Below are 27,636 nucleotides of genomic sequence, written 5' to 3' on the forward strand. Positions count from 1 at the left end.
CGAGTATTATATTACCCTTCACTTTCTTGATAGTAATACGCCCTAATTCTCTTATAGCTGCAAGGGACTGAACATTTGGCAGTCCCGTGCACAGTTACAAACCCATTAAGATTTCAAGAGCAGAAGTTGTTAAACACATATGGCAAAATCTTACTGAAGCGACCATACGAGTCATAAATACTCATACTTCGCCCAAGTAAAACAGAAACAAGCAACACTTAGTGGGCCAGCCAGAGGCTTAGGGCCCGCGCAGGAATTGCGGAAAAAAAAATTGGCAGTCACCCTTTGAATAAATGTGTGAATTCCGCTTGATTTGCTGTATCATTGTTTTGTCGTCTGAATAAGTCGTTCATATATCTGCGGGGTGGAAACGAACTACTTACGCATTATTATTATCATTGTTTCTGAACTTCCAGTGAAAAATATTAAAAAAATATAATTTTGTTTTAGTAATTCTAATGTCTTTGATGATGATTGCAATAAATAACACTAATTGGACAGTTTCGTGTACGAAAGATTCCCCCCATATACGAAATCTACTATGAACGAAGTCTAATACGCAGAACTTATGGTATATGAGAAGTTCGTATGAGCAATTTGACCGCATTCCCAGCGGAAGGGGTACAATTAAGTCATATCCCGGTGAAGGCGGAAACAAATGGGCAGTTTCTTTCACCCTGATGCATTTGTTCACCTAGCCGTAAATAATAGGTACCTGGGAGTTAGACAGCTGCTACGGGCTGCTTCCTGGGTGTGTGTACTCACCTAGTTGTGCTTGCGGGGCTTGAGCTTTGGCTCTTTGGTCCCGCCTCTCAACTCTCAATCAACTGGTGTACAGATTCCTGAGCCTACTGGGCTCTATCATATCTACATTTGAAACTGTGTATGGAGTCAGCCTCCAACACATCACTGCCTAATGCATTCCACCTGTTAATTACTCTGACACTGAAAAAGTTCTTTCTAATGTCTCTGTGGCTCATTTGGATACTCAGCTTCCACCAGTGTCCCCTTGTGCGTGTTCCGCCCGTGCTAAAGAGTTTGTCTGTCCACCCTGTCAATTTCCCTGAGAATTTTGTAGATGGTTATCATATCTCCTCTTACTCTTCTGTCTTTCAGGGACGTGAGTTTCAGCTCCTTTAGCCTTTCCTCGTAGCTCATACCTCTCATTTCCGGGATGAGTCGGTGGCATACCGCTGAATCTTCTCTAACTTTGTCTTGTGTTTAACAAGGTATGGACTCCAAGTTGGAGCTGCATACTCCAGGATTGTTCTGACATAAGTGGTATACAGTGTCCTGAACGATTCCTTACATAAGTTTCTAAAGGCAGTTCTTATGTTGGCCAGTCTAGCATATGCATATGCAAGACAGCCAGCACATATGTGCGTGTGACAATTAGGATTATGGACTTGCTCGAAACGCTATGCATGGTAGTGGCTGTACAAGAATGTAAGAACTCTTGTATATATGAATAAATAAATACAAAATATCGTGAACAAGACGATTTGCCAACGGATTTTGAAACCTACCTAGCCTAACGTTTCTACCTCAGAAACTTCGTTTCTGGGTAGTTCAACCCAACCTAACCTAACCTAAACCCCCAAACCTAACCCAATACAGCCTAACTTAAGCTAATATATCCTAGCATAGCAATACATATAGTTTTATCAAACTAACTCAAACAGAAACTCTTGCCCGAAACGCTGTGCGTATTAGTGGCTTTAGGTAATGTATGTACTAGCTCTATCTATAAATCCAACATTATGTTTGTAACTCTCCATCTATGTATGTACTTTTCCTGAATAAAAAAAATAATTTAATTTAATTTAAGAAAACAAGCATCATCGAAACGTCCCGTATTCAAATGACGCCAAAAACTATTTAGCTAAGTCATACTTTAATAAAAGAAAACGATACAAAGAAAACGTTTTAAGATGGGAACCTTGAGTAAAAAAAAAGAAGACTAAATCGAAAGCAAAAGATAAGGAAATACACAAACTGAAAAGATATAAGGCTATCGAGCTCACCCATCCATTTACCGTCCAGACCCGAGTAACGTAAACAGCTTCCACTCCGCCAGTCATGCAAAAGATAATAGCTATGCAGAGATTAATCATCAAAACAAAATAGTAATAAGGAACATCAAAGAATGACGTAATTCTGTATTCTGACCACAACATATGATAGGTGGCTGATGGACGGCCAACGATCAGCTTTACAATGTTGTGTCCGTAATACCATATTAGTTGCTAGATAATCAATACTAGTACCATGTTCAATACTAGAATCCGATCGGTGAGGCTAGCTTCAAGTCTGGGTAGGCAAATTATATTTTACCTGAATTTACCAGACGGCCACTAACACTGGCCTCGACGGGGACAGGAAATGTCCAACTCTGCCCTTCTCCCATTTGTCCTGATGGATTTTAAAAATTCTGCAGTGTTTTGGCATTTGGTTTAGTGTTTGGAACACAATTATTATTATTTCCATGCCCGAAACGCTATGCGTACATGTGGCTTTAGGTATTGCATGTACTATCTCTATATTTAAATCCATCATTATGTAACTCAATGGATGTACCTTTACCTGAGTAAAGAATCTGAATCTAATTATTTACGCCTTCGGCAGGTAGGCGGTTCCATGCGTTTATAACCCTGTGGGTGAAAACAAATCTATTTTCTGTCGTTCATTGTGGCTTCTTGAGCCTGAATCCATTGTTCTTTATTAGTGCCACATCTGACTTTTTATCAACGTTGTCTGTATCAATACCCTCCAAATTGTTCAGTTTCGATGAGATCTAACCTACCTACCTAATTTTACCTACTTAAAATTATCTGTTATATTAAGGACCTGCCCGAAACGCTGCACGTACTAGTGGCTTTACAAGATTGTAAATACTATGCTATGTATTCTCACAAACCCAATGTACCTTCTTGTATATATATAAATAAATAAATAAATAAGATCCGCCCCGTCATGCCTGGCCAGCAGTGCTCTTGGCCCTGTGGACTCACTCCAGACCATTCGTATACGAATATTAACACGCAACATAGCCCATGAGATATTTTAAGAATGTATGAAGTATACTGTATAACTACGGTGTACAAAGAAACTAAAATAGCAAAATAAGTTTATCTGTTACATAAACATTTGTTAAATTAGCATACATGGATGTAAGTAGCCGTGTACGAAGGGGTGAGTGGAGGAGGGAGTGCAGACGACACGTCACTCAGTCTGCCGTCACTTCCCGGACGGGGAAGATGACTGTCTCGCGTAATTACTGACACTTTCCTCACCTTCAGCCACCCGTCTTGACTCACAGTCACATGTGTAGGTGTCCGCCCGCCTCCTCTGCTCCCTCCAGCACTAATAGGGCAGAGAGGGTGACGAGGGGACGTGGTCAGGAAGGTGTTATGTGGGGGTCCCCCTGTGTATAGGCTGTGTACACACTTCTATGTATCGGGGATGACACAGACCTGGTCCAGCTGGACCAGGACAAAGTCAAGGTCTGGCTGGGGGACACAGTCAAGGTCTGGCTGGGGGACACAGTCAAGGTCTGGCTGGGGGACACAGTCAAGGTCTGGCTGGGGGACACAGTCAAGGTCTGGCTGGGGACACAGTCAAGGCCTGGCTGGGGACACAGTCAAGGTCTGGCTGGGGACACAGTCAAGGTCTGGCTGGGGACACAGTCAAGGTCTGGCTGGGGACACAGTCAAGGTCTGGCTGGGGACACAGTCAAGGTCTGGCTGGGGACACAGTTAAGGTCTGGCTGGGGACACAGTCAAGGTCTGGCTGGGGACACAGTCAAGGTCTGGCTGGGGACACAGTCAAGGTCTGGCTGGGGACACAGTCAAGGTCTGGCTGGGGACACAGTCAAGGTCTGGCTGGGGACACAGTCAAGGTCTGGCTGGGGACACAGTCAAGGTCTGGCTGGGGACACAGTCAAGGTCTGGCTGGGGACACAGTCAAGGTCTGGCTGGGGACACAGTCAAGGTCTGGCTGGGGACACAGTCAAGGCCTGGCTGGGGACACAGTCAAGGCCTGGCTGGGGACACAGTCAAGGTCTGGCTGGGGACTCAGTCAAGGTCTGGCTGGGGGACACAGTCAAGGTCTGGCTGGGGGACACAGTCAAGGTCTGGCTGGGGACACAGTCAAGGTCTGGCTGGGGACACAGTCAAGGTCTGGCTGGGGACACAGTCAAGGTCTGGCTGGGGACACAGTCAAGGTCTTGCTGGGCCCGGACACAGACGTGGTCCAGCTGGGCCAGGCTAGCTAGGCCCGGACACAGCCCTACACCTGAGCCTTCAGTGGCTACAGTGATCCTTCACTGTCTTACTATGGACCAAATATAATATAAAATTAAATAAACCCATTTACGAAGATGCAACAAAATTACATGACAATTGGTTTCCAGGTTTTAAGAGCCACTACTTGATGTTTTTCATGATGGCAGCTGTAGACTGTAGTAGCTACTACCTCAAAAGCTGTTTTACCTTCAAGAGGGATCTGGCCGAGCACTATAATTTATTTATTTATATACAAGAAGGCACATTGGGTTTGAGAGAATACATAGCATAGTATTTACAATCTTGTAAAGCCACTAGTACGCACAGCGTTTCGGGCAGGTCCTTAATCTAACAGATAATTTTAAGTGGATTTTAATAAGATGTGGAACTTCTTGGCAGGAGTTTGCGGTCGCATTTGAAATAATGAGACATGATCTTGTCAAGTGACATCGAATGCTTCTTGCAGCAAAAGGTTTAATTAACAGTTCTGTATATTTGCCAGAAAAGAAAATATATATGTGTACATCATTCCATACATTTGATAATTATATTCTTTTACCATTAAGAATTTTGTAATGACGATCAGGTTCGCACTTTTATTTTAGCCATTTCATATTGGATACCATTGGTGCCTCGGTATAATTTTGGAGTGTACAGTACTTCACTCGAGATATAGTATTGGCATTTTTGTACGGTAGTTTTGCTCTTTGCTGATGCGGGAGCAGTGGGTTTATTAGGCCCAGATAATCAGATGCTCGACTTATCCCGACTATACTTCCTGACTTTCAAATTGTGTAAGACCTATTAGAGAAATACAGGATACACAATTACACAACACTCAATACCTGAAGAAAATTGAAACGTGCAAATGTAAATTTCTGAAGTGATTGTGAAACTGGCATGTTTCACTCGTGAGCTCTGATCTCCGTGGCACGGAACGGGATCTGCATTTCACTTTTAGGATTTATTTATCTGGCAGCTGACTAAATATATTTTAAGAGTACAGTACACATGCAATATATTGTTTGCTACTGGATCATATGGTGAACATAAGCCTAGTGATGAATTTAATTGTAGTGGTTGTGTATGTTGTTTCATAGTGTAATTACTGTGTGTGTGTATATTTCACATCATGGCTCTGTTCACTAGGAAAAAATAGATACCTAGTAGTTATATGACTGTTGTGGATTGCATCCTAGGTGAGGTTGTCTGTAGTTGGCCTAGGGGACAGTGAAAGCCTAACAGGCATCCTGTTCCTGATAATGGGAGGTCATAAGTTGAAACACATCATGTCTCTTCTGATAAACCCTTTTTCTCTATACTGTATTCTGTATTCCTTATTAATGTTCATATTATTCACCAGTCTCCGTGGTGTAGTGGTAAGACACTCGCCTGGCGTTCCGCGAGCGCTTTGTCATGGGTTCATATCCAGGCCGGAGAGGATTTACTGGGCGCAAATCCTTAACTGAAGCCTCTGTTTAACTCCACAGTAAAATGGGTACTTGGTTGTAAAAACGGTTCTTTGCGGTGGGGATCGTATTCCAGGGACTTGCCCGAACCGCTACGCGTACTAATGGCTGTACAAGAATGTAACAACTCTTTATATCTCAAAAAAAAAAAATAAAAAAAAAAAAATAAAGTGGCTACATTGACATGGTTGTAATCATTAATTGCATTTCAGAGACTTGCAAGATGTCAGAGAAGTTGCAAGATAATCCCTTTGCTGCACTCTTCTGCACAGTGAAGGATGCAGAGCAGTTCAGCAAGCAACAGCAGGAATTTCACATTCACCAAAAGCCACTCGTAGATGCACCCAGAAGGTAGCTGCTGTAAAATTTTCAAAGCCGTTTTGCAAGTACTGATAATATACAGTATTATTATTGTTGTTGTTGTTGATGATGTTGATTTTAAAAACTGGCCAGTACTTGCTTCAAATAACATTGAGAAGTTTTTCTTTAAATGTCTGGTGGTCTTCGGTTATTAAAGTACTGTACTCTATCTGTATTTGTAAACTTTGTTACTGCAGTATGTATTGTGCACTTTTTGTTGGCAAGTACAGTACTGTACTAGCAATGATGTAGAAAATACCAAGTTGTGTAAGCATTATTATAATATAATGTACAGTACTGTACTCATAGTGCTAGTCAAATTATATTTCATAGTATATTAATGATACCACACAACGGATCGATTACGTGTATATATAGTCTCATTTTTTTTTTATTTGGCTATTTACACAATAGTGCTCATATTGAGTTTATTACTGTTGTAAAACTGTATCATATGTTTGATTATTCTTGCACATACAGGTGCAGCATATATATATATTTATTGAAATACAGATGGGTACCTCCTAGTTGGATAGAAGACCCATAGCCTGAGAAAAAATAACAAAGCAAATGAGGGAACTAAGCTCCTACCAATGTAGGTTTTATATTGTCCTACGACACCCTACGAGGGGGCCTCGTAGCCTGGTGGATAGCGCACAGGACTCGCAATTCTGTGGCGCGGGTTCGATTCCCGCACGAGGCAGAAACAAATGGGCAAAGTTTCTTTCACCCTGAATGCCCCTGTTACCTAGCAGTAAATAGGTACCTGGGAGTTAGTCAGCTGTCACGGGCTGCTTCCTGGGGGGTGGAGGCCTGGTCGAGGACCGGGCCGCGGGGACACTAGAGCCCCGAAATCGTCTCTGGATAACCCCCATCCCATTCTTTCTATATTTGTATTTGCTTTTTGTTTTATTTTAAATTTGCATTCAATGTACTTTACAGACCAACGAATAACAACAATGAGGAAAACACAACTGACTTCCTTGAGGATTTGCTGCTAGTGACGACCAGACCAGGACCATACGCCTCCCCTCGGGTGCTGCTAACAGACACTGAAAACCTCACTACGGACACACTTCAGCTTGTGCTATTTGAGCGGTTACTGTTAGAAAATCCAAATACACATGTAGTAGGACTTGGGGGTGAGGGAAGAGAAGAAGCTGGAAGAGTGGAAGTGGTTGTATACCTGAGTGAAGTGTATGGGAGATGTTGGGCTGCCAGAGACAAGCCATTTGCCAAAGTGGCCAGACAGGCGAGTACAACAGTTTGCTGATAAATTTGTATTGTTAACCCTTCAATGGTTCCAGTTGCTGTCTGCAATTAATTTTATGTACTAATATTTTGTTATGCATACCTGTACCACAATGTAGGATTTTTAATTAGCTTAATTTGGTTAATGCAGAATTCCAATGAAGTCACAAGAGCATGGTACAGTATATTTATGAAAAAATATTGAAGCCATATGAGGGAATCAAACCTGCATCCCTGAACTCTTCTGGCACATGTAACACCAACTGGACCGTGATGAGCTTTTAAAAGTATCTCGGGCAAAAGTACTACTTGACTGACTTGGAGTTTGGAAGGCACCATTCGGTACTTTAAGCCCATCGTGGTCCATTTGTGAACCTTCACAACCTTCATGGACCTTCATGAACTCCTTCACACCTCTGAAGGAGCTCAGAGATGTGGGTTCAGTTCTATCATATGGCTTCAGTATTTTCTCATGCATGGTTTAAACCACTAAACATGCAGTGTAACCTCAAGGCTTTTTTTATTGAACATTATTAACATTTTAATTTTATATATAGCTTTCCAGAAAACAAAATGTTTTCTGGGAAGCTGTGTACACTATGCTACATGTCAGTGATTCGCCTGGACCATAATAGTCAACCCAAAATACAGTGTCATATTATATATAATATGAGCCTATGTTTTTATCCAATTATTTCGAGTACTAAGCTGCAAGTAGCACACCATCCTATAACCATTTTATGCCAGTACTAACAAACCTGTGAAAGCTGTTATAATCCGCTTGTCCGGAAAAAAAAATATTGAGTGCCCGAATAGCACTGCCACCACTCTTGCTGTTTGACAGTTTTTTTTACAACATGTTCCTTGCCTGCTCTTTCTTCGTCAATTTTTTTTCTTCCCTCATATTTCGATGAGATCAGCCCTGTCATGTTTGGTTTGCAGTCTTGTTAGCCTTGTGGTTCACCAGTCACTGGAACACTACTTTACTCCTCACTTAACGTTTCATGTAAAACCACTTTTTTTCGCTCGATGATCATTATTTCCTGGAATATCACCAATTCCAGTCCCTCCCTTACTTATAGTACATTTTTCATTTATAATCACTGCAACAAGCAGTCCAACATGACATGGCAGCACACCCCACAAGTACATGCATGACTTGATAAGAACCAGTATGGTCCAGTGCCCTTGGAACAACCACCTTTGCTGCAGATGTTTCTCTAGATGAATAAAGCTGGCTTTCTTGGCCCTTTTCTCCACTCACAACATGGAGATTCCCCCCCCCCCCCCCCCCTCTCTCTCTCTCCGGTCCCATTCCAATGATGGCCTCTCCAACATACATCAAACCCCGAGTTGGGACAGAATATTTTCTATCTAGATCTTTAGCATCCACTACTACTCTTGAGTAGCCCTTTCACAATAAGACTTTCAATCTCGACTCATCCCTCAAATCCCACAATCCTATGCATCACTTCCTTCATTCGGCTGAAGGGATCTATCCTACTGTCCACTGCATCATCACATGTCACAGCTTAAAACAATCCCACCCACTCCTGGTTCTACCACCCATGGATGTGATTGGTTCTGATACCTTGAGCTGGGTTTTTGCCTGCAGTTGTGTAAGCCTGGCAGGATCCCATTGCAGAAATGACATCATACCTCCCATCACCACACAATTTCTCTTTCAAAACTTGATGCCACATCACTGCCATTTCTACTTCATACCTATTCACCTTAGCTGGGCTATCTCCATTACTTGCCCATATAGCACTTTCCCTGGTACAGTTAGGATAAAATTTAAACTATAAATCAAAATGGTATTCATTGATGATGACAAGCTTCACTTAGGTGATGAATGAAAGAACATGAAGCCTTACTGTCAAACTATTTCAGTAGTAGTACCACCTCTCAAGCTACCTATTCTTCATTGCAGCAGGTGAGCTAACACAATGAATCGGAGTATCTTCATAAGGCATCAATAGTATGTATTACAAACATGGCAGACACCTTCCAAATACAGCAGAGAACCTTTAGAGTACTTGGTGTATATTGAGTGTAAATAACATTTTTGTTTAGTGTGAAAATTTCTGCAGAGATTAAGGGCTGGAAGAAATCCAATATTGTAAATTGTATACTACCTATACTGTACGTACTTAAAACTTATTGGATCCTAAGTAAATATGACCCTTTTTAATTGTTTTCCTTTGTTTTCATGAAGTTTTGCTATATTTACAGGAAAGATAATAATTATATGGCATTACAGGTCCAGGGAGCTGTGATAACCAACCTTGCCACAGCCTTGGAGCAGCCAGAGCTCTACCGTGGCCAGTACCCTGACCGACAATTACGTCAGATTCTCTTGAAGGGCTTGGGTCAGGAATCTGCAGTGGAGGACCTTGCTAGTAATCTAATTGAACACCTAGCTGATCAAGGAGCAACACCACCTCTACTATTTGAACAGCTCATTGTTGATATCACCAAACAGCTTGAACAGTGTTCACTTATGACAGTCAATTACCAGTTGGTGAACATATTAGACTTTTATGCTGCTTCGCCATTCCTTGCAAATCTCATCATCAAGACCCCAGAAAGTAAGGAAAATGATCTGTATGCATTCAATAATAGTATCCATTTAGCATAGGTATTAGTGTCTAGTATATATCTTTATATGCATTTATTGTTTCTATATTTATCAGTTAGTCAAAATCTCTAGTGGCCCTGTGACAGAAAGCATGCGACTTGCATATAGTCCCTCTTTATTTTGTCTTTAGGGTTTCCTTGTGTACTTTTAATTTACACTTTTCTTTCAATGGGGTAAGTTACTCCAATTGTTTATATCTTAGAGAGAATAATAATATTTTCTCAGGTTCTATTCTGTGGCTTAGTAAGGTTTAGGTGATGGCTGATTGTATGTGCCTCACTGTTCATTGTGAAGAAAGTCAGATTTTATGTTATCCATAACATGAATGTTTTATGTTTATGATAGGGCCTGACTGCTGAGTGCACAGAGCTCGGGATTCGTAGTCCTAAGGTTCCGGGTACGGCCCCCGGCGATGGTTACCTACAAGGTTTGCGCCATCCCTGATGTCATTCACCCATATATGTGTGTGTGTACTCACCTAGTTGTGTTTGCGGGGGTTGAGCTCTGGCTCTTTGGTCCCGCCTCTCAACCGTCAATCAACAGGTGTACAGGTTCCTGAGCCTATCGGGCTCTGTCATATCTACACTTGAAACTGTGTATGGAGTGAGCCTCCACCACATCACCCCCTAATGCATTCCATTTGTCAACCACTCTGACACTAAAAAAGTTCTTTCTAATATCTCTGTGGCTCATTTGGGCACTCAGTTTCCACCTGTGTCCCCTTGTGCGTGTTCCCCTTGTGTTAAATAGACTGTCTTTATCTACCCTATCAATCCCCTTCAGAATCTTGAATGTGGTGATCATGTCCCCCCTAACTCTTCTGTCTTCCAGCGAAGTGAGGTTTAATTCCCGTAGTCTCTCCTCGTAGCTCATACCTCTCAGCTCGGGTACTAGTCTGGTGGCAAACCTTTGAACCTTTTCCAGTTTAGTCTTATTCTTGACTAGATATGGACTCCATGCTGGGGCTGCATACTCCAGGATTGGCCTGACATATGTGGTATACAAAGTTCTGAATGATTCTTTACACAAGTTTCTGAATGCCGTTCGTATGTTGGCCAGCCTGGCATATGCCGCTGATGTTATCCGCTTGATATGTGCTGCAGGAGACAGGTCTGGCGTGATATCAACCCCCAAGTCTTTTTCCTTCTCTGACTCCTGAAGAATTTCCTCTCCCAGATGATACCTTGTATCTGGCCTCCTGCTCCCTACACCTATCTTCATTACATTACATTTGGTTGGGTTAAATTCTAACAACCATTTGTTCGACCATTCCTTCAGCTTGTCTAGGTCTTCGTGAAGCCTCAAACAGTCCTCTTCTGTTTTAATCCTTCTCATAATTTTAGCATCGTCCGCAAACATTGAGAGAAATGAATCGATACCCTCCGGGAGATCATTTACGTGTGTGTGTGTGTGTGTGTGTGTGTGTGTGTGGATGGATGGATGGATGAATGGCGTCAGAGATGGCGTGAATCTTGTAGGTAACCATCGGCCGGCAGTTAAACAAGCAGTTAGTGAGTGGCGACTGGGCCCCTGCCCAGACAGCAGGTGTCCAGGTGTCTTGGGTACTATGAGGTGGAGATAGGGGGGGTTCTGTCTAGACATTCAATACACTTGAGCACGTATTGTTGTTGTCGTTACAGTTGAAGCATGCAGATACGTTGGTGAATAGGCGGTAGAGGGAACAGGCAGGATCTACTGCCTAAGCAGGAGATTACGTAACAGTATAAAAAATATTGTATCCGAGATTTGTCATGTCATGTTTTGTTTTGAAGAGGGTTCGATTCTTATGCCTTCAGGGAATTGTTGTACTGTATTTGAGGCGACTAGGGTTTAGAATGATTGTAATCAACACATGGAGTTATTATTTATATTTTCTTATGTATGTGGTGGTCATGTTAAGATATTCAGTTATCATAGTGATGTATTCATTGATTTTTAAATCGGTTGTTGTTGTTTACTGTACTTGTATTTCTATTTTAAGGTATATTTGATGATTTCTTGAGTTTGGCAAGCATTTATCATGGATGTTCATACTTTTCCTGCTTTAAATAATATGTGAGTTTTTCTTGTTCTAAAGATAGCGGGGCATTATTTTCCACGCGATAAATGACTTTTGTCAGCTTTTCATACATTTGATAATTTTCCAAAGTAATTTCAAATACCTGTAATTATACATGAAGTAGTCTTTTATTTGCCATCTGGAGAAGAATAATTCAATAAATTAATTTTTTTTTGGGGGGGGGGGCTATTTGTCCCATTTATGCATCTTTATAATTGTTGGGAATTTTTTATTATGGTATTTAAATGTGCTCAAATTATATTTTCTAGTATGAGTACTGTATACATATTTAAACAAATATTGAAAATTAATATTCTCTAAGTACTAATCTGATGATCTGACAAGTCTGGTTCTTATTAGTTTAGATTATTGGCAAACCTCTACCATATATATTATATATTATGCAGAACAGTAGTTACTTGAGCCATTTTGTTCAGGGATTTTCCCGAACATTGCATAATAGATTATGTAAAATATTACTATTGTCTTATTGTAACCTTGTATGTTTATGTATGAAGCATGTTAGAATTTGAAGTATTCAGAAGACTTAATTCTTGTTTATTTCCCAGAGGTAAATCAGGACAAGACTGGTCGAGCTTATCAGCATACACCCCTGGGCAGCTTGCTCTCCTTGTCATGCCTTCCTAAACATGTAGCTGCACAGTACGAGTTCTTTGAGAAGCCGTCATCACAGCCAGGCCAGGTGCACAAGGACACAGAGAACAGCATATGGCTGGCCCAGAATAATATAAATTCAAGGGTTTACAAAATCTTCTACATGTTGCTTAAGGTTTGTAGGAAAATATTTAGATTTTTCTAGGCTGAAGTAAAGATAATGAGAAGCTTTATATTATTTTTCTTTTGATGGATAATTACTTGCAATACGGGTAATGTACCAAGTAATACTTGCAAAAGTTCAATAATTGTGAAATTTCATTTTTGCCAAATGCATCGGTGCTCAAGACACTAATTTCAATGTTTCCTTAAATTGTATATGGTTGTAACAGATATGAAACTGAATTTCAGAAAATGTGATTGGATTTCAACCATGTTTCATACAAAGCAACGCACCAAAATAATTATGGGTAGATATTTGTAAGAGCTAATGTGTGGCATTGTAATTTTTAGAGTAAGTTTCGGAAAATTTTATAGATATTTATAGAATAGATGTTGCTTTCTAGGGGAATAGATAATTATTATTGTTTTTAATTGCAGGTATCACCAGAGGCCAAGGCGGGGTTGTTAACCTGGGTAGAATCATGCCTTGCAGCAAACAGTGGGCGTGCTGGCTTGTGGCATGTTCAGGGAGGAGGAGGATTACAGCTGGCCACGTTTGTGTCTGACGGATTTATGATTAATCTTGGTGCAGTGATGTTACAGCTGGCACAGCCATTTACACAAGATCTTAAGACTGCCAAAATACTTAAGGTCATTATAATTGTATTGTTTAAAATGTTTGAGGAATATGCTTTCATGGACTTTAAAAGTTTGGTATTTAGTGTTAAGATACATATACATAGAGTACTGGTATGTGATGGTATGATACACATCATTTATGGTGTTCATAAATGGTAATTCATGGTAATTCTGTTTAAGACTGCTTATATGTGCTTGTATAATTGATCATTGCAGGTTGACCCTACATATTGTGCAGCTCCACGAGTGGGAGGCAACAATGGAGTGTCTGGAGCATACACAGGAGACCTCGGGAAACAGACCACACTGGTCCCTCATTCAGATAATTCACCTCGCTCTCATACCAAGCAGTATTCCTTCATCAGTGCCTGCTTTTTTATGACTCACCGAGCTCTACATCTTGGCATACAGGTCACTTTCACAAGTTTAATTTGGAACTATTTAAATAGCTTCTACTATATAACTAAAATAATACTGTATATCAAACATTCATATGGCTAAAGCTCAAGTATAGTAGAAGTTGATACATATCAAGGAATGTAAGCACTGAATCTTACCATTCAGCTTCTATATTTGACATACTTAAGTTTCATGCTTATATTTTATTTTTTATTTTTATTTTATTTTATTTTATTTATATATACAAGTTCTTACATTCTTGTAAAGCCACTAGCACGCATAGTATTTTGGGCATGTCCTTTTAATCATAATTTTTCCCCAGAATATGACCTGCTAAATCATTTAACAACCAGGTACCCATTCACTTCAGAGTGAACAGAGGCTACATTTAAGGATTGGTGCCCAGTCAATCCTCCCCCCAGGCAAAAAAATGCCCTTTAAGCGCCGGGCGAATGTTTTACCACTGCACCACGGAGACTTAGGCACAGTATATAATGCTGATATTAGTATATAATGCTAATATCAGAAGGCTGGGTGTTAGAGATAGTCTGGGGTCACCAGTGTGCTGTAGATGATTCAACTGCAGACTGAGATTGTCTAAGCTCTTTTGTAACTCCCTAATACGTAGGACCGTAAACACACTATGATCAGTAGCATATATATTTGCTATAATGGTTACAGTGATTGATGTATTATAATGGTGTCATGACAAGGCGAGTCGTAATGTGGGACTGGAGAGTGCTGATGGCGGCCACATCAGGTTGTGGTTGGCAGCACTAAGTTAAATCTGCATGGTCAAATGGCTAGATTGAGGCTGGTCAGAGGTTGTGTTCCTTTTGACTCAGCTGCCATGAGGATGATTTAGATCTGTGCTCCTGCGGCCTTATATGTCAATCCTCTGGCTTCTCATACTAACGGCTTCTTGATTAATTGAGGGTAACGTCAGGATGTAGCAGTACTGGTACTTGATAACAGCTCTGATATCACTGCTACAGTATTCTGATGTAGTTACTGCATTATATAATGAGCAAAGGTTGTCAAATTACAGGATAGGTTCTTGAGCATTGTTGAACTTCAAGAACACTAGTTATTAAACATAAAAAAAAATTATTTATAAAGTTACACCTTGAAAATGCCTTATATTTTCTTGGCAGGTGGTTCAGCAGAAACTTCACAAGTTGTCTCAGGAGCTGGGACGCATGCAACATGAATTTCAAGATGCCTCGGCTCAAGGGTCACCAGCTACAGAGATGATGCGTTCGCACATGGAGTCACGCACCACTAGTCTTCTCTCCTTCAAAGCTGCTGTCTTTGAACCTCACATGGCTGAAAGCCTATTGCATTTTCTGGCAGCATCTGCTGAATGGCTGGTACAAATGGCTCTTTGCCCTCCCAATCAACTCAGTCCTCCAACTACTCTACATGAAGTTAAAGTGCCACTTCCTGAAGACACAGATGCACACATTTTTCTGCAATGTATTCCTGAATTCCTAGTAGAGACACTTACAGAGACCATCAGTGCTGTTCGGAGATACAGCGCTGGGCTTTTGGACTCGACGGGAGGCAGTCTAATATTGCCCCACCTTATGTCTTTCATAGTTGTATTCATGGGCTCTCCGAAACGCATGAATAATCCCCACCTTCGTGCCCACCTTGCAGAATGCTTAGAAACTCTCCTTCCAGAGAGTAGCAGTTCTAGTGGAGGATTTCTTTCAGGTTACCGAGAACAGCTATTTACTAAGCATCCTGCATCGCCACAGCTTGTTCCAGCTCTTCTTCATGTGTTTGTCAGCATTGAAATGACTGGCCAGAGTGTTTCCTTTGAAGAGAAGTTCAACTACAGAAGACCTATGTAAGTGTTGTTCTAATATTGTTAGCTAACATATTTATCCATATGTGAAGTAAGAAGAAACTTTGTGTTAATCTCTAAGAGATGAAAACAATTATTTTGCTTTCCTCTACTAACATTCAGTAGTATAGATAAGAAGATTCACACACTTGTTTCATAGAGGCCTGATTTATTTTACAAGGGGAAGAGTGGTGCAACATATTAAGGAAATGGTGGAGAAGGTATCCGAGAGCTTAAAGAGTAAAAGGTTCATGTGGTCAAAGAGCCTTAACACATTTGCCTCCTGGTGGGGAGCTAAAGTATGCAGGTATAGAAGTAAAGGTACCACACAGCTTGATTATGGTCCAGGACCAACTGAAACTTCGTTTCTTCACTTTATGATGTAGTCATCATATCTCGAGCCATGTTATTGTGACTCATAGTCTGCATATAGAAGTACTACTAAAATCTTGGGTTATAAATAATTACATTTATACAGTAATCATTTGACTTTGTATTGTCTGTCATCTATTTTTAAGAACATTATTAATGACATTTCCAATATTGCTTGTGATTGTATTCATTTTAACTTTATACAATACAATACAATACAATTTTATTTAGGTAAGGTACATGCATACAATAAATTTTTACAAGGATTGGTAGACTTATAGGTAGAGCTAGTACATACAATGCCTAAAGCCACTATTACGCAAAGCGTTTCGGGCATCAATTATATTTCAATACTTTCCTCTTTAGTGTCATTGTTGGAAAATGGGAACTTTAACTCAAATATACTGTCATAATATTTAATTAAGAAATTGATAAACTCGAAGGACCACCCACTTTTGAGAAAAGAGGGAAAACAAATAAAGGGAATCATGAAGCTGACACTGAAATACAAGTGTCTATGGATGATAAATTATTTGGAAATTATTTTGAAAGGCATGAATGGACTGTGATAATGATTAATTGAGAGTTAAAATCCTCACTTTAACATTTGGGGGGTATTACTAGAAATAAATATATATCTAGGATAATGACTGGTGCTGGTTCGTCACAAGTTGGTTAATTACAACATAAAAAGATTATAGAATTAGAAATTAAATGTAGATTCAAATATGATGATAATATAGTCAAATAATCATGCCTATGAAATATTAATAAATCATAGAAATTTGTGTGTGAAAATTGCAACACACTAAGCAATCAATGTATTAATATTTATGTAGTTTTTCTTGGATTATAATATGCATAAAAAAGGCAGAATACATATATCAGAAATTTTATTAGAATTAATCATAGCAACTCTATTATCTACGATATAACGAATGGAGGGGCTTAGCTGTAGGAAGACTTCAATGAACCCGTTTCGGAATTCGAATACTCGTAGACGTGATCACATCACCCAAGTAGTGGATGAAACACCGACAGGGGAAATCGCATGTATAGGAAGAATTTCTCTGCTTGTCCTCACCAACATGCTGCAATCACAGAAATTTTATAGAAATTGACTAGGCTAGAGATTTATTCCACTATTCACTGAGAAATCAGGAACAGCATGAAAAGAAACTAACGTGGGTTTTGTGGTCGGTAAATGACATAACGGTGGATAACCTACAGTAATAATTTATGATAAAGTGCACTCTATATAAAAAATACTTAACGTAGGCCTGTTGAAACATTTAAGCTCGCCGATATCACGTCTGTTAGTCCCTGACGTTCACTGCTGTTGAAGGTCTAATTTCAAGACGTAATTGTATTCTCAGACGTGAGAATTAAGTGTTATTAGCACTGTTCAACCATGTGTTCTATCTGCAATGGCTGCCGCTTGCAAATCTGCATGTGCTCGTGGCAGTCGTGTGGCAGAAAGAAGCCTTCCTCTCTCCTTCCTGCTTGAACACGCATGCGCAGAGATGCTCATAGCGATCTCGAGCTTAAACTAATTTGATTTACTAGTAATTAGAGAAATAAGGAAGTACGACTTAAATTAACGTCACAAATAAATATATTGAATCACAATGTCTCTTCTCGCGAGGCAATTGATTTAATTAACACTGCACAACTTAAGTGAGAAGGGTCGATGTGTATTTAATTTTACGTCATAGTAATATTTACTGTAATAATTAATTTGGTTAAATGGTAGAGTTCAGTACGCATAAGAATGCAAAACTGTTATTTCTTCCATAATGAACAATATTTTAGAAAGAAAGGACTATTAACTGAACTCTCTAAATTTCCAACAAACGTGGAAGACTTCATGTTTCAGTCTATCGACGCTCGGCGTCATGAGGGCTGGTAAACTTCTGGCAAAATACGCCTTGCTTATAGAAACACCAACGATATTAATTCTATGTGTTAAGTGTTATTAGTAAATACTACGGTTAATACAATGATGATGTATTATAATACAAAAATGATGTACAGTATTAGTGTTGGGAAATTTCCAACAGTCATGTTTGTTCATTATCATTTTTGATCATATGGTCATTATCCATTCATAAGTTTGTCGAGTACAGTATTCACATGACCATTCTAATTTGGTGACTTGAGACCATCTCGTCTCATCTTTGTACAACTTTTCACTATAGCATATCCCAATATCTTAGTTGTGAAGTGTTGTACTATATTGGAATCCCAGCATTGTATATGAAGCACTGAGTGTGACCCATGGGTTTTGTTTGGTACATGGCCATTATAATTTTGAAATAGTTTTTTGATATACAGTACTGTATTTCTTAAAATTTCTACCATTTCATGGTCATTATTTTGTTTACTAGGTATGAGGTGATAAAATATTTATGGGACTTGCCAAAACACAGAAAAAGGTTTACAGAATTGGCTGAAGAATCTCTGGCAAACATGGAGTCTGCCAAGCCTCCGTTATTCCTGCGCTTCGTCAACCTCTTGATAAATGATGCCATTTTCTTGTTGGATGAAGGGCTGTCATACATGTCACAACTTCGAGAAACTCAACTAGAGAGGTAGCTACCTGTTCTGTTTGTTGTTGTATAGAAGCCTTGCCTACGATCAAATACTGTCTGTAATGTATGATAATGAGTTTACTGTCTGATATATATTTGTCTTATTTACTAGTATCTGTATCTTATAAGACAATGAGGCCTGTATGTGTTGGGTAATGGTGGCGAGACGTGTGTAGGAGCTACCACATAAAGTAATTATTTGTCATGATACATAAGTGAGCTGGGAACACACACACAATGCCCAATGAAGTCATAAAATGCAACACATTTTTAAACTAAAGAAGTGCAGAAAATAACACATGGTAGAAATTAGTAAGACACATTCAGACTAGTGCTACTACACAAAGAAAAACTACCACACAACTTTAAAAATGTGAGATGAAGTATATTTTAGAAAACAGGAGATAGTCAGAACAGGCAAAGATAGTGATGGGTGATGAGGATAACACAATTTAATATTGCTCTCAATATTGTAATGTGCTTTACTTTAATGTCACAATTAGACTGACGTGCAGTTCTGAATTATGTTTACCCTGAGCCGGTCGGCCGAGAGGACAGCACACTGGACTTGTGATCCTGTGGTCCTGGGTTCAATCCCAGGTGCCGGCGAGAAACATTGGGCAGTTTCTTTCACCCTATGCCCCTGTTACCTAGCAGTAAAATAGGTACCTGGGTGTTAGTCAGCTGTCACGGGCTGCTTCCTGGGGTTGGAGACCTGGTCGAGGACCGGGCCGCGGGGACACTAAAAAGCCCTGAAATCATCTCAAGATAACCTCAAGATAACCCTTTCTCCTTTGGAGCTTGTTGATTCAAACATATTGTAATTTACAAAGGTAAATTTGTTCATTTTGACTATTGACTAAAGCAAGCTGTCAATTTGCATTTGTGTACTGTGTGACGGTAACGCGTTGGTGTTCGGCTGTTTAAGGCTAGGGGTATGGCCTCGTCACATAGTTATAAAAAAAAATAGAAAACTGGAACTTCGTCTGTGGTAAGGTAAGGAGAAGACACACAAAACACAAGTAAACTTTAACAATGAAATTTTAATTACGTTAATTAAATCAAAACATGAATAAAATGCACAAACAAGTTCTTATAATAAAATCAATCAAAATAATAAGAATAATTAAATGACACAATGAAAAGTTACGTTAAGGCAAAATAACAAGAAGTGCAATATAAAAGTAAATGGGAGGTGCTGGAATATTGGCTTAAAGCCACCACTTCTCTCAGTACACGCTAGAGTCTAGCTGGGAGGAGTGGTGACAACGAGAGCACTGAACATTCTGAAGTCCGAGGTTGGGGCGACCCCAGACATCAAGTAGTATGGGGGGGCGAGTGCAGGTGCAGCCAGACCGGCGACCAATCAGCGGAGCCGGCAGCGATCAACATGTAGTTTGGTGGTTTGGGTTCGAACAGGTGGCTGGCTGCATACGTTTTGCTCACCCTGGCAAGCCTTGCTGGTGTTGTTGTCGTTGTTGGACATTTCTTCCATAGTCGTTTTATATAATTGTGACGACGTAATTATGGAGGGAAGAGCAGGCTCAATCTCTTGAAGGAGATTATCGTCACAACTCTCCCCCGAAGCCTGCGGTTCCCTCCATAATTACGTCGTCACAATTATATAAAACGACTATGGAAGAAATGTCCAACAACGACAACAACACCAGCAAGGCTTGCCAGGGTGAGCAAAACGTATGCAGCCAGCCACCTGTTCGAACCCAAACCACCAAACTACATGTTGATCGCTGCCGGCTCCGCTGATTGGTCGCCGGTCTGGCTGCACCTGCACTCGCCCCCCCATACTACTTGATGTCTGGGGTCGCCCCAACCTCGGACTTCAGAATGTTCAGTGCTCTCGTTGTCACCACTCCTCCCAGCTAGACTCTAGCGTGTACTGAGAGAAGTGGTGGCTTTAAGCCAATATTCCAGCACCTCCCATTTACTTTTATATTGCACTTCTTGTTATTTTGCCTTAACGTAACTTTTCATTGTGTCATTTAATTATTCTTATTATTTTGATTGATTTTATTATAAGAACTTGTTTGTGCATTTTATTCATGTTTTGATTTAATTAACGTAATTAAAATTTCATTGTTAAAGTTTACTTGTGTTTTGTGTGTCTTCTCCTTACCTTACCACAGACGAAGTTCCAGTTTTCTATTTTTTTTTATAACTATGTGACGAGGCCATACCCCTAGCCTTAAACAGCCGAACACCAACGCGTTACCGTCACAAGTTATCACAAGTCTTCTCCTTACCTTACCACAGACGAAGTTCCAGTTTTCTATTTTTTTTTATAACTTGTGACGGTAACGCGTTGGTGTTCGGCTGTTTAAGGCTAGGGGTATGGCCTCGTCACATAGTTATAAAAAAAAATAGAAAACTGGAACTTCGTCTGTGGTAAGGTAAGGAGAAGACACACAAAACACAAGTAAACTTTAACAATGAAATTTTAATTACGTTAATTAAATCAAAACATGAATAAAATGCACAAACAAGTTCTTATAATAAAATCAATCAAAATAATAAGAATAATTAAATGACACAATGAAAAGTTACGTTAAGGCAAAATAACAAGAAGTGCAATATAAAAGTAAATGGGAGGTGCTGGAATATTGGCTTAAAGCCACCACTTCTCTCAGTACACGCTAGAGTCTAGCTGGGAGGAGTGGTGACAACGAGAGCACTGAACATTCTGAAGTCCGAGGTTGGGGCGACCCCAGACATCAAGTAGTATGGGGGGGCGAGTGCAGGTGCAGCCAGACCGGCGACCAATCAGCGGAGCTGGCAGCGATCAACATGTAGTTTGGTGGTTTGGGTTCGAACAGGTGGCTGGCTGCATACGTTTTGCTCACCCTGGCAAGCCTTGCTGGTGTTGTTGTCGTTGTTGGACATTTCTTCCATAGTCGTTTTATATAATTGTGACGACGTAATTATGGAGGGAAGAGCAGGCTCAATCTCTTGAAGGAGATTATCGTCACAACTGGTACTTGGTTGTAATAGGTTGATTAGATTACTTCATTCATAAAGTGCCCTGTACCCATCCTGTGAGCAGTGGTGGAAAGCGCCCTAAGGAGCATAATAAGCTCAGGGACTGAATCCCAGTATTCGTTTAGTTGGGTATGCTACAGAATTTTTGAACAAGCTGCAGAGTTTACCATAATTGGCTCGGGCATTAATGCTTGTGTTCGTAGGCTAAGCAAATTTGTGATAGTTAAAATTACAGGTATTGTAGTTACAGTGGGTAGCATTTTTTGTGAATAATGTGTATACATTTATTTATTAGTGGAAGTCATTTTGTGTCCGAGCATCAGGCTAAGCAGTGTGGAAACCCCTTTTTCTTCTATTCTTCAGAGACAGTGGAGATTGGTTGAATCTTCCTTCTGCACAGCGGGCTGAGAGAGAGGGAAATTTCCAGCACATGTCCCTCTTTGCCCGCTTTCACAACATGCTTGGAGCACACACCATCCACACACTTATCAGACTCACTAAAGAGGTAATATAAGACTACTCATTTGTTAAATGTTAAAGCCATAATTGACTAGAAATAGTATATATTGCCATAGACCACTTGTCATATTTGCCACATAGCGCAAGTTTATCATGTTTATCGCCGCTTACACATGTATTTGTTTACAGAAATGCGAGTTTTTTTTTTTATAAATCCCCCTGGATATTAACTAGAAAGAGGGGAATTTCTCTACAGAGGGGCTACTATATAAGTAGTAATTAAATATTTATTTAAATAATGAACCCTCATAAATGCAGGCATAATGAATCCTCATAAATGCAGGCCAGTTTACTGCTGCACTATTTAATTGCATGTCCATGGTGTGCTGCACTAAAGAATTTGGATGCAGGATAGTTCAATCCTATTTGTACAAACAGCCCAATATTAATGGTTTCACTTTTTTCGTACAGTAATTACCTAATTATAATTACCCAATTGTAGTTACAAGATGAGAGCTATGCTTATGGTGTCGCATCTTCCCAATACTCTTTGTAATGTTACTAGTACTTTGAATCTAGTGACAGGTTTTGCGTCCACCACCTACCTCCTCTCATAACTTGTTCCATCCGTCTACCACTCTGCAAAAGAGAAGCCCCCTTTCATGTGTTTGTTAATACAATAAACAGACCCCCTGTGGGGGTAGGGCCCCCTTACCCCTGCATAGGTCTGTTTATTGTATTCACAATATTCATGTTGTTCATTGATAAAATTACTCCCAATAAATTGCTGTATTTTTAAGTGACGATCTGCTCTCTACGTGTCTACGTCATGTACCATACTCCGTTACTGGTGTTTATAAATAATTTAATCAATTACAAAGTTAGTATATTTAATTATTAATAGTGCCCTTAATGATAATTTTTATATAAATAGTGATGGGAACATTGTGGGAAATTGTTTCCTTTGGGAATTAACCATTCCCAAAAGGGTGGCCACGTGAAATATTTCCTAGATAAGGTAATTATGAGGAGAAAGTGCTAAGCTAGTATGACTATAGTGCCTATATTCCCTAGATAATCCAAGTACAGTATGTATGAATGTGTGTGTGTGTATGTGTTTGTATATATATATTGGCTCGTATAAAGGCCTGGGGTTACAGCTATAGATTACGGTTGTAAGACCTGGCTTTATATTGTACAGTATAATGTAATGTTATTGAATTATTAGAATTTACAGTTTTAAACCTATTATCCTTAATTAATTGTCATATAAAAAGGTACATCTGGTGAAGTTTTGAAAAACTAATATTTTTGGGAAAATAACAAAATTAAAGATTTTATTGTTTGCACATTTTAAGGGTAAGTTGTTTTTCTCCTTTAAACAAAATCTTACCATATGTTCTTGTCTCAGTGCTGGTTAAGAGTTTTGGATAAAAAAAATATAACATTCTAATAATTCAGTATTTATCCTTATTACATGCTTTAATGGGTACTGAATTGCAGTGGGTGTTATGGTTTATCATTATTGAGGAAGGAAGCCAGGCTTAGGGGAACTGGGGAATAGACTCTAATCCTGGTCGACGACCGGGCCGTGGGGACGCTAGGCCCCGGAAACACCTCAAGGTAACCTCAAGGAGGTTTGTTACCCTAGAGATCTAGAAGGAAGCAAACTCCTTGGTTCTCTTTGCTAGAATGAGCAGGCAAGTATGCAGGGAGTTCATATTAAACAATAATTAGATGCATAGTTTAAAAAGAAATTCACTAAAGTAATACAGTGTCATGTTAGAAAGTGGGAGTCCACTGTAGTACTAACCTTTTCATTGCTTTCCTTAGGGAAAACAAGGAAAATATCAGCTTTTTCCTTGGAGTGTAATAAGAGGAGTCATGGGTCATATTATATAGAAGTTAGTTGTGGAAATATCCAATTGGCCATAGCTCTGGAAAAATATTTTGCCTAAAGGTGTAAAAGAAAATATATGGTATCTGGCTTTCTGAATATTAAACTGTATTTGATGGCGACCCCATCTGTAGATAATGCACCTATTAATCACAATGCTAAGTGTGTGTGTTATTTAACAGACTACGTAATATGTTAATCTTGACGGTGCTGTCTCTTGGTAGAGTATTGTACTGCAACTATTACTTACTAATATCAAATTGATTTTGCCAGATTCCCCAGATGTTTACCCACAATACTCTTGTCGACCGCATGGCTGCCATGCTCAACTACTTCCTCTCTACACTCGTGGGCCCAAAGCAACGCAACCTTAAGGTAATACAGTGTTTATTGACATCTGCTCTTTCGTTTACTGAAATGTTCATGCAAGTAATTTTAGGTTCAATCAAACCTGCCTTCGTTGTACACCTTGTGGAAAAATTTAGTTTGAACTATTTTATATATTGTCACATGTAAATGAATTTGGTGGAAGTAAATGTAAGAACATGTATTGAAATAATAAAAAATGCAAAGCGGATCCTGTAAACGTAGCTTAATTTGGCTGTTTATAAATATCATTATTAGTAGGTAATACGTCTGACCTTCAGGTACGGGATATGGAGAAATATGAGTTCCGTCCTGGTGAGACAGTTTTCGACATATGCACAATATACACTCATCTTTACAAGAGCGCAGGATTTTGTCTTGCCGTGTCAGCTGATGGAAGGTCATACACTCCTCAGCTGTTTTCTCAAGCCCATGCTGTATTATGTGAGTAACTTATGTCATTTGTTTCATAGCTTGCAGGATCAAGCTCTGACTAAATGGTTTTGTATTTGTTTTGCATCTCCAAGTTCTCAGATCAATAAAGAATGGTGTTACCTAAGATATACAAAATATTGTATAGCAAGACCAGGATTTTGGAGGGTACACTGTATATTGTACAATTTGTATTTATTGTAAATTTATTTTAATATTTTTAAGGGCTCAATTATATAAATCAATCTTGTAAACAAAACAAAAATATTTTGACGTGCATTCTATTTCATAATGATAAAGGATGTACAGTAATTTCTTTAACAGTACTGTATACAGTAATTTATTTCACTTCTACTAGGCTTCCTACACTATTTTAACTTTACTTTCATTGTCCTTTTTGTTTACCTTCTATTTATTTTACCAAACTTATTTAGGTCGTATTGGGCGTGGAACACTGGCGGAAGAGCTTGAGGTGGTGGCAGAGAAGGTGAAGGAGGCTGGACAAGCTAATGCTGAGGAAGAAGACATTGCTGCTGATGCCCCAGAGGAGTTCCTTGACCCAATCATGTCACACTTAATGGTTGACCCAGTTATTCTGCCATCATCTAGGGTAAGGAAGTGCAGTGCCACTATGATCATGTTGACACCCAACCCACACATCTGAAAATGAAGAACTGATGACAGTCGGTTCTTCATTTTCAGGGGTGTGGGTTGGGTGTAGACTCGTCAGCCACGTTGTGACTCGTCTGCATATGGTCATGTTGTTGTTAAAATAGTAGTACTGTATGAATATTTTATTTTAGCTTATGAATTCACTTATCCAATTTACCTGCATTCTCATTGTAATTTTCCACTTAATGTACAGTACATATGTTAACAGAGTTATTAATTGGAATGAAGGCAAGTATGATGTGGTGATGTAATAGTGGATAGTAATACTGTAATTTGGTTTTCCAAGAAGAGAGAACTCATGGTTTTATCATGTTCAGTAATGTCTTCTGACAAGTCTCCTTACAAAACCGTGAACCCATCATTGTACTGGCTTCAAGCACCTGGACATGCTCTGCTGCAAATGGTACAGCTTCCAAAATAGGTACTTGGAAAGAGACTGCTGGAAGGATTGGAGAATCGCATAAAGCCACGACTGGACTCGGATCTCAACAAGCAAGAGAACAAACAATCTAGGCCATGGAAGGATATGTAGCCATGTACATGAATGCATTCATGCGTACAAATGCCTATCACACCCTTCACAGATTTTGGCAGGCAACTGGTGATGTCAGACATTTTTGAGCATGGTAGGCTCACAGCTTTGAATTTATAGAGGAGTCCTATAGAGTTGCAGCTCCCTATAACTGTGTGGTGGATAAGCCTAGTGTACTGAAGAATAACAAACCATCTCACCAAGAGATTGGACAATCACTGTACAGACATTGCATACTTAAGTACACAATGCACTTGTAAATAAATAGGAATACGTGTCAAAAAACAATTTTAATTCTAAACATTTTGCTGTATACCAGTTGAACCAGAAACATTACTAATGGCTGGAAGGGACAGTAGGAGAACAGTTAAATAAACTGTTACAGTATTTAGAATTGTAATGCACTAAGGCACAAAACAAATTATATCCATGATCTGATCCTTAGAATGCATTAAAATCAACAGTTTACATTTTATATCATGTATCCATACTTTTCAAATAAATATACTGTATTACAAGATAATCCCAGAATTTATAATAACTAATTTCTTTCCTTTATAGTTAACATGTGACCGGCAAACCATTGCACGACACCTTCTGTCTGACCAGACAGATCCTTTCAACCGTCAGCCACTCAACATGGAGGAGGTCCGTCCCAACACCGAACTCAAGGAGAGAATAACTGCCTGGTTAATAGAACAGCGTGCATTAAGAGCAAAGAGGTCCGAGACCCAGGTGGAGGAGTTAAAAGATTCACCTTAACCTAGGAATACAGTATAAATTAATTTTCCCTTTTTAACATGTGCATGACTGTTGAAAACCTCTATTAGATATATTAGATAATGTTACCATATATAAAAACTTGTTACCCATTTTTATATCAAAACTGCAAATACAAAAATATCATAGTGTCAACATCAATTTAATGGTGTTGGTGTTTTATTTTTGTTTATTATTCAAAAGTTTATTAAATTGTTTAATATTGTATTAAAGAAATATGTATCTGATATGTTGTGATATTCACTGTAAACATTAGTTGTACAGTCCTCTCTTGATTAGTAAGGAAAAATCTTTAATAAATTTTGTGTTATAACTATCTTTTCTTTAAACCTGCTGTTTAAGAGCGGGTGAGTGAGAGACGAGGAAAAACAGTAGGGAACTGTAATGAGGATTTTAGCTGCGCTATATGAAAAGATTCCTGTTAGTCCAGGAACTAAATTACAAAAAATGGATAGGAAAGTCAATTATTTAATAATCATTGAGTTAAATACAGTATACAAAACTAAAACTATATCAGGGTGAAATGCTAAAAACTATGCCGCCTAATATTTCTTTTAAGCAAGTAATGAGTGTGTTACAATAACAAGCAGGGTGGAGGTTACATATGCATTGTACAGTTATGGTGAATTTTAAACATGGATGGTACTTCTATCTAAAGCAAATTAAGACAGGATTAATAGAATTATATTCGGTGTAAAATAATAATCTGTACAACCTCGATTCAGTTAACAGTATGGGACCAAACCCAATTCGTTGCAACTGAAGATGCCTCCAGGATGCATTTCACATGCCCTGTGGGCTCATTTCACTTAGC

General features: G+C 39.3%; 1 protein-coding gene across 1 annotated transcript; it reads left to right on the forward strand.

Moving 5' to 3' along the window:
- The first annotated feature begins 3,180 nt into the window (after positions 1–3,180).
- Positions 3,181–27,135, forward strand: Ube4A (Ubiquitination factor E4A). Its single transcript, XM_045769828.2, has 14 exons — positions 3,181–3,327; positions 5,965–6,103; positions 7,055–7,364; positions 9,627–9,954; positions 12,633–12,853; positions 13,279–13,491; positions 13,696–13,890; positions 15,033–15,730; positions 18,487–18,690; positions 22,048–22,189; positions 24,314–24,415; positions 24,688–24,850; positions 25,273–25,448; positions 26,604–27,135. The coding sequence occupies exons 2-14, from the start codon at positions 5,976–5,978 to the stop codon at positions 26,802–26,804; spliced, it is 3,081 nt and encodes a 1,026-aa protein (XP_045625784.2). The 5' UTR covers positions 3,181–3,327; positions 5,965–5,975; the 3' UTR covers positions 26,805–27,135.
- The last annotated feature ends 501 nt before the right edge of the window (positions 27,136–27,636 follow it).

This window comes from Procambarus clarkii, chromosome 92 (assembly GCF_040958095.1).
Source record: "Procambarus clarkii isolate CNS0578487 chromosome 92, FALCON_Pclarkii_2.0, whole genome shotgun sequence".
NCBI classification, from domain to species: Eukaryota; Metazoa; Arthropoda; class Malacostraca; order Decapoda; family Cambaridae; genus Procambarus; species Procambarus clarkii.